This window comes from Chrysemys picta, chromosome 13, assembly GCF_011386835.1.
Source record: "Chrysemys picta bellii isolate R12L10 chromosome 13, ASM1138683v2, whole genome shotgun sequence".
NCBI lineage: Eukaryota > Metazoa > Chordata > Testudines > Emydidae > Chrysemys > Chrysemys picta.
The window spans coordinates 12,360,621-12,367,454 of NC_088803.1; the positions used below are offsets into that span (position 1 = coordinate 12,360,621).

Consider the following 6,834-nt stretch of genomic DNA (forward strand, 5'->3'; position numbering starts at 1 on the left):
CCTCCAGTCTCCATGAGGGGAGATTGTGGTGCATTAGGGGAAATGAAGTTTTACAAGAAAGCCTGGTCCCTGGAGAATAATTGAAGCATGAGGCACCAGCATGACAAATTCCATAATGATTTTCAGCCAAAATATTTTCATTTTTGGTTGGATAATTCTGTATTTTGGCTGAAATATTTCATTTTTCAGCTCAGGCATTTTGTGGGTTTTTTTGTTTGTGTTTTCTTTTTCAGCAAAAAAGTTTAATCTTTTAATTGAAAATTTCAATAAAACATTTTTTCATTGAAATTTTTCATGGAAAAAAAGGCCAGTCTGACCTATTTTCATTTTCTGTGTTGCTTTTGTCAACAGAAGCATCCAAGTTGCAGCCCCTTTGGTAGAAAAGAAAGTCTCCCTGCTTCTTCTCCCATAACTGAACTCCTAATATTAATCATTCCCCTTTAACAAAAATATCTGTTGGCCTCAAGAGCACATTTAAAAAACTATTGGTCTTTATAGATGTTTGAGGTCCATGCGATATTATGTAGGTGATTTATTTACTTTGTGCTCACTGCAAAAATGATATAGTAGGTAAATTCCATTGTGCCATTACCCAGAATACAATCTGGACTGAGGGACAGCTGTGTCCCCTCAATTCTCCAACCTGGGGTGCCTTTTACACTGCTTTGCTCTGAGAGCAACTACTCCTGGTCTGCTCACACACAGCTGCCAGCAGGTAAATCATCCCAGCTATCCTGTATGAGTGCTATACCCAGCCACTCATGAATTACACTGCAGAGCAAAACAAGCAAACTCCCAGTCTCAGACTTCCCCCCAGAAATGTGCATCTTGTACTCCCCAGCACCCTTCTGGACAATACAAGCACATATAAATCCGTTAGTTCATTAACAGAAAATTATCTACACAAACCTTCTTATCTCAAATGGAGTTCCCCAAACACTTCAATACAAACACACACTGGATTCAATAAAAAAATAGACCAAGTTTATTAACTAAAGATAGATTTTAAGTGATTACAAGTAATGAGGCATAAAAGTCAGTATCCGTTACACGGAAATAAGAGGTAAAACACAATTAACACCTAACCAAACAAGCTAAATGAATTCAAAGCAAAGGTCTCTCTCACCACATGTTTCAGCAGGCTTACTGGCTGGAATCTTTTCAGCCAAGACCCCTCCCCCAGTTCAGTGTGAATTTCCTTGTCCTTCAGGTTTTGTTGATGCCATGGGCAGAAAGAAAGGACATTTTGGGGCATCTATTCCCCTTTCTTATAGTTCACTTTTTCTTTGAAAATAATCTCCAGATGAGCTTCAGTGGACAGAAGGTCTATGGGGATGGGAACCTCCAGATGCCTCTTTGTCAAAATGTGGATTTCTCCTCACATCTTTTTTTCTGCCAAAGAATGGCCACTTAACCAGGTGATAGTCTATTTAATTTTGTTGACACCAGGCTGAGGCATCAGTTTGTCTTTTGCCTTTGAGGAACTGGTTTGTGCCTGCTTTTCTAAACTTGGAACATGTGTCAGTAATGTTATACAGTAGAATATTTTAACTTTACATAAAATGTTTCCACACATATTTTACCAGGACAATAATGATCAGCAAATTATGAGTTTTCAAATGATATCTCACAAGGCATACTTTCTACAAAATCCATTACAGTTTTATAAAAAGAGTGAATATAGGATTACAGACTGTCACACCCATACGTGACTGAGATCCAGAAATGAGATTTTGGGTAGGATGGCATTTTTCTGCTGGTTAGAAAGAAAGAAAGAAAGAAAGAAAGAAAGAAAGAAAGAAAGAAAGAAAGAAAGAAAGAAAGAAAGAAAGAAAACACAATTACACAAAAGCATATAAGCACAAATTCCAAGTGTCATGATTACATGAGTAGCTTCAGCTCTGTCCCCTATCTGGTTTCTCTGAGTACACTACTTCAGGGGCCAGGCCTTAACCTCTCCTGGGGTAGAATCATTCAGCTCTCCCACTCTTAGACCAATCCCTGGGCTACAGCACTCTGTGTATTAGCGGTATTTACCCAACAGTTCCAGCAGGGTTCAACACTTGTGGTTCTTCCTTTTGGGAGCTTGTGAACAGAGAGAATACAGGGACCAGACAACCTTGTTAAAACAAAGTAGTTTTTGATCTTAACATTAGAAATAAAGCATAACATAAGAGAAACAAAAAAGGGATTGTAAAACAACAAACAACCTACATGCGTGTCTATCTTACCTAAAAGCTCACCAACCCATGAAAGAAGCTTAGGAAGGTCTACTTTCTTCACACACACTAGCGGAAACTTGAATATGTACTTCTTTAGAGACAAAAAAAGTGTCTTTATATCCAGCAGCGTTCCTTTGTCTGATCAGTTTCTGGGTTTTGGGGCCCTGCGAGTCCAAACCTAGTTTGGTGGGCTCAACAGGAGATTGAACCTGTGTCCTCAGGTCCAATGGCTCTCCCATTGTTCTGCAATAACCCCCAAGTGTTTGCTGAAAGGAGTCTTATCATTAGTCATTGCTTTGCCTTTCTGCTTCTTTCCCAGCAACACCGTTGGGTAAACCCAGAAAAGACATATAGTAGGCATTTCAATAACCGAGTCAACATTCAGTACTCATAAATCACTGCTGCTACATCATTATGTACTGCAAGAAGTCAGAATATTGCCAACCACTGGCTGACATTTCTTCCACCTATCTTTATCATAGATTCAATTATCAAGACTAATATTACTTGAGGAATCTGAATTTCCCTAATGTTTTCCCCAGAGCTGCCTGCACTTCCCTGTTTTTCAGGCTGTAGATGATGGGGTTTAACATGGGCGTTAAGATGCTGTACTGGATGGAAAACAGTCTGTCCAAAACCTCCAAGGATGCTGAGTTGGGTCTCAGATACCTGAACAACCCAGTGCTGTAGAATAAAACAACAACAATCAGGTGGGAGCTGCAGGTGGAGAAGGCTTTACGCCTGCCCTCCGCAGAGCGTATCCTCAGGATGGTGGAGATGATGTGAATGTAGGAGACGAGGTTAAAAGAGAAGGTGATGAGTCCTACCAACATTGCAGAGGTATGAAGCAAGAGTTTATTGGTGAAGGTGTCAGTGCAGGATAGGTCTAATACTGGAGGAGGCTCACAGCTGAAATGGTTGATTTTGTTGGGCCCACAGAAATGTGCATTTAATAAGGGAAGAGTGTTTATCAATGCATATATAAACCCCACAATCCATGCACCAATCACCAGCTGACTGCAGACATATTTGTTCATAATCCTCATATAATGCAGTGGGTTACAGATAGCCTCATATCGGTCATGAGCCATTGCTGCCAGAATGAATACTTCACTACAACCAGCCATGAGACTAAAGAAGATCTGGGCAATGCAGCCATTGACAGAAATTCTTTTCACCTGTACTAGGAAATTCACAAGCATCATAGGGACTGTGACTGAAGAATAAGAGATATCTGAGAGGGATAAATGGAACAAAAAAAAGTACATGGGTGTGCTGAGGCAAGGATCAGCCCTTATCATCAGCATGATCACCATGTTCCCCACTAGGGTGATTAAATAAATAGCTAAAAACACTAGGAAGAGGAAAATTTGGAGTTGTGGATCACTGGAGAGTCCTGAGAGAATAAAGTAGTTCAACGCTGTTTGATTTTCCATTGACATTTATTCCTCAAATATGTGAGCTGTAAAAATAGAAACAGAAATTAACAAATGTAATATGATTAAACGGGAATGCTCTAGGGGGATAAACTCTTGGCAATGAAGAAGCCAATGGACTACACATCTATCTATCTATCTATCTATCTATCTATCTATCTATCTATCTATCACTGGATAGGCAGAAGGTGTTTTCCAGAGATTACTTTTGGAAATCAACGCTAATGAAGGATTTATCATCTCCTTGGTAGCTCTGCCAGTGTAAACCACTCATGGGCAGATGAACATCTGGTGTAAAGCAGCTCAAGCCTACTTATGTCACTGGGCCAGTTCCTCACATGGCGTAAATCATCATAACTCTACTAAAACAAATGGAGCTATGCTGCTTTACAACAACTGAAGATCTGTCCTTGCACATACTATGAACAATCTGCACTTTGAGGTGCAATTCAAGATACTGCTTTTTTAAATCTATCATACGGCTAAATTCTGTGCCTTGCATGGTGTCAAGTATCAGGGGGTAGCCCTCTTAGTCTGTACCCACAAAAACAACAAGGAGTCTGGTGGCAACTTAAAGACTAACAGATGTATTTGAGCATAAGCTTCTGTGGGTAAAACACCACTTCTTCAGATGCATGAGTGAAAATTACAGATGTAGGCATTATTATACTGACATATGAAGAGAAGGGAGTTACCTAACAAGTGGAGAACCAGTGTTGACAGGGCCAATTCAATCAGGGTGGATGTAGTCCACTCCCCCAATAACTCATGAGGAGGTATCAATGCCAGGAGAGGGAAAGTTGCTTTTGTAGTGAGCCAGCCACTCCCAGTCCTTATTCAAGCCCAAATGAATGGTGTTACATTTGCAAATGAATTTTAGTTCTGTAAGGCACTGAATTTAGCTGTATGAAGTAGAAATCCATCAACCTCATAAAAAAACTCACACAGATATAGACAGACATCATTTTCCTCTCCAAGTACAAACAGATGGACATCATACCAAATGGACTGAAGGTAAAAAATCCATTGCGATCAACATACTACACTGACTATGGTGAGAGACTGTGCCACACGCTCTCAAAGAAACTGAGGAACCACCTGATCAGCATCCTGTACAGCAGACAGGAGAAGGTCAAGAATGAGCTCTCAGAACTGGAGACTCTCATACAATCCCAACCTTCCACACAAACTACCACGTGGCTGGACTTTACAAAAATGATACAAATTATTTACCATGACACTTCACTTCTCTACAGAGGAAAAAGCACAGTAAACTATCTAAACTCCTACTTGCCACGGGGGCTACAATAGTGGTACCCTTGCCTCACCCAACAATATTGTTAATCTATCCAACCACACACTTAGCCCAGCAGAAGAGTCTGTCCTATCTCGGGGACTCTCTTTCTGCCCCACCATCCCCACGACCATGATACAGTTTTGCGGTAATCTGGAACCCTATTTTCGTCGTCTCTGACTCAAGGAATATTGTCAACACACTACTGAACAGTGCACTGACTCACGGGAACACTCCTATGTGAAAGTGAAATGAATTATATTAAAGAAATAGAATGAATTAAAGAATGCTGTATGTACCTTTAAGTAGAAATGAGAAATGCTGCAAGCCAGGGGGGCAGGAAAGCAGACATTAACTGCTTAATGAATTGCCCCACTTAAGGGCAATTGGTGAAGCATTAGCCTTAGATCGATAAGAGTTAATAAGGAAGCAGGATATGCATATTGTGCCCTATGCAAATTTTACAATTTTGCTCTCTCTGTCCCTTTGTTTAGTTCGCACCCTTTTATCTGTATAAATAAGACTGTTTGAATCTTGCATGGAGGCTCACATTATCTGAATGTATTAGCAGAGCGCTGTGCTAATAAAACAGAGTGGTCTGACAAACTATGAGTCCTGAGTCTAACTTTGACACCTACCAACACTACAAGAAGAAGAATTCTGCATGGACTCATCCTGATGGTCGAAATGACAGACTGGATTTCTACATAGAGTGCTTCCGCAGACGTGCAGTGGCTGAAATTGTGAACAAACAGCATCACTTGCCTCATAACCTCAGCTGTACAGAAAGCAATGCCATCCACAGCCTCAGAAACAGCTCAGGCATTATAATCAAAGGAATTAACAAAGGAGGTTCTGCAGTCATAATGAACTGGTGGGATTATGAACAGGAGGCCACAAGGCAACTCTCCAACACCACATTCTACGGGCCACTATCCTCCGATCCCACTGAGGAGTACCAAAAAAACCTACACCATCTGCTCAAGAAACTAACTACCACACAGTAACAAATCTATATGGACACACCCCTAGAGCCCCGACCAGGGGTATTCTGCTACCCAAGATCTGCAAACCTGGAAACCCTGGGCGCCCCATCATCTCAGGCACTGGAACTCTTACAGCAGGATTATCTGGCTATTTGGACTTTCTCCTCAGACCCTACGCTACCAGCACTCCCAGCTATCTTCGAGACACCACCAACTTCCTGAGGAAACTACTATGCATTTGTGATCTTCCTGAAAACACCATCCTGGCCACCATAGATGTAGAAGCTCTTTACACCAATATTCCACAAGAGGATGGACTACAAGCTGTCAAGAACAGTATCCCTGATGAGGCCACGGAACACCTAGTGGCTGAGCTTTGTGACTTTGTCCTCACCCACAACCATTTCAGATTTAGGGACAACCTATACCTTCAAGTCAGCAGCACTGCTATGGGTACCCTCATGGCCCCATAGTATGCTAACATTTTTATGGCTGACTTAGAACAATGCTTCCTCAGCTGTCGTCCCCTAGCACCCCTCCTCTACTTATGCTACATTGATGACATCTTCATCATATGGTCCCATGGGAAGGAGGCCCTTGAAGAATTCCACCTTGATTTCAACTATTCCCACCCCACCTTCAACCTGAGCCTGGACCAGTCCACACAAGAGATCCACTTCCTGGACACTACAGTGCAAATAAGTGATCGTCACATAAACACCACCCTATACCAGAAACCTACTGACCGCTATTCTTACCTACATTCCTCCAGCTTCCATCCAGAACCCATCACACGATCCATTGTCTACAGCCAAACCCTAAGATACAACCAAATTTGCTCCAATCCCTCAGACAGAGACAAACACTTACAAGATCTTTATCAAGCATTTTTAAAA

At 41.5% G+C, this 6,834-nt stretch overlaps 1 protein-coding gene across 1 annotated transcript; it reads right to left on the minus strand.

Moving 5' to 3' along the window:
- Window positions 1-2,725: 2,725 nt before the first annotated feature.
- LOC135975121 (olfactory receptor 5V1-like) lies at window positions 2,726-3,386 on the minus strand. The gene has a single exon (XM_065565172.1). It carries the CDS (start codon window positions 3,347-3,349, stop codon window positions 2,726-2,728), a length of 624 nt encoding a protein of 207 aa, XP_065421244.1. The 5' UTR covers window positions 3,350-3,386.
- Between the last annotated feature and the right edge of the window lie 3,448 nt (window positions 3,387-6,834).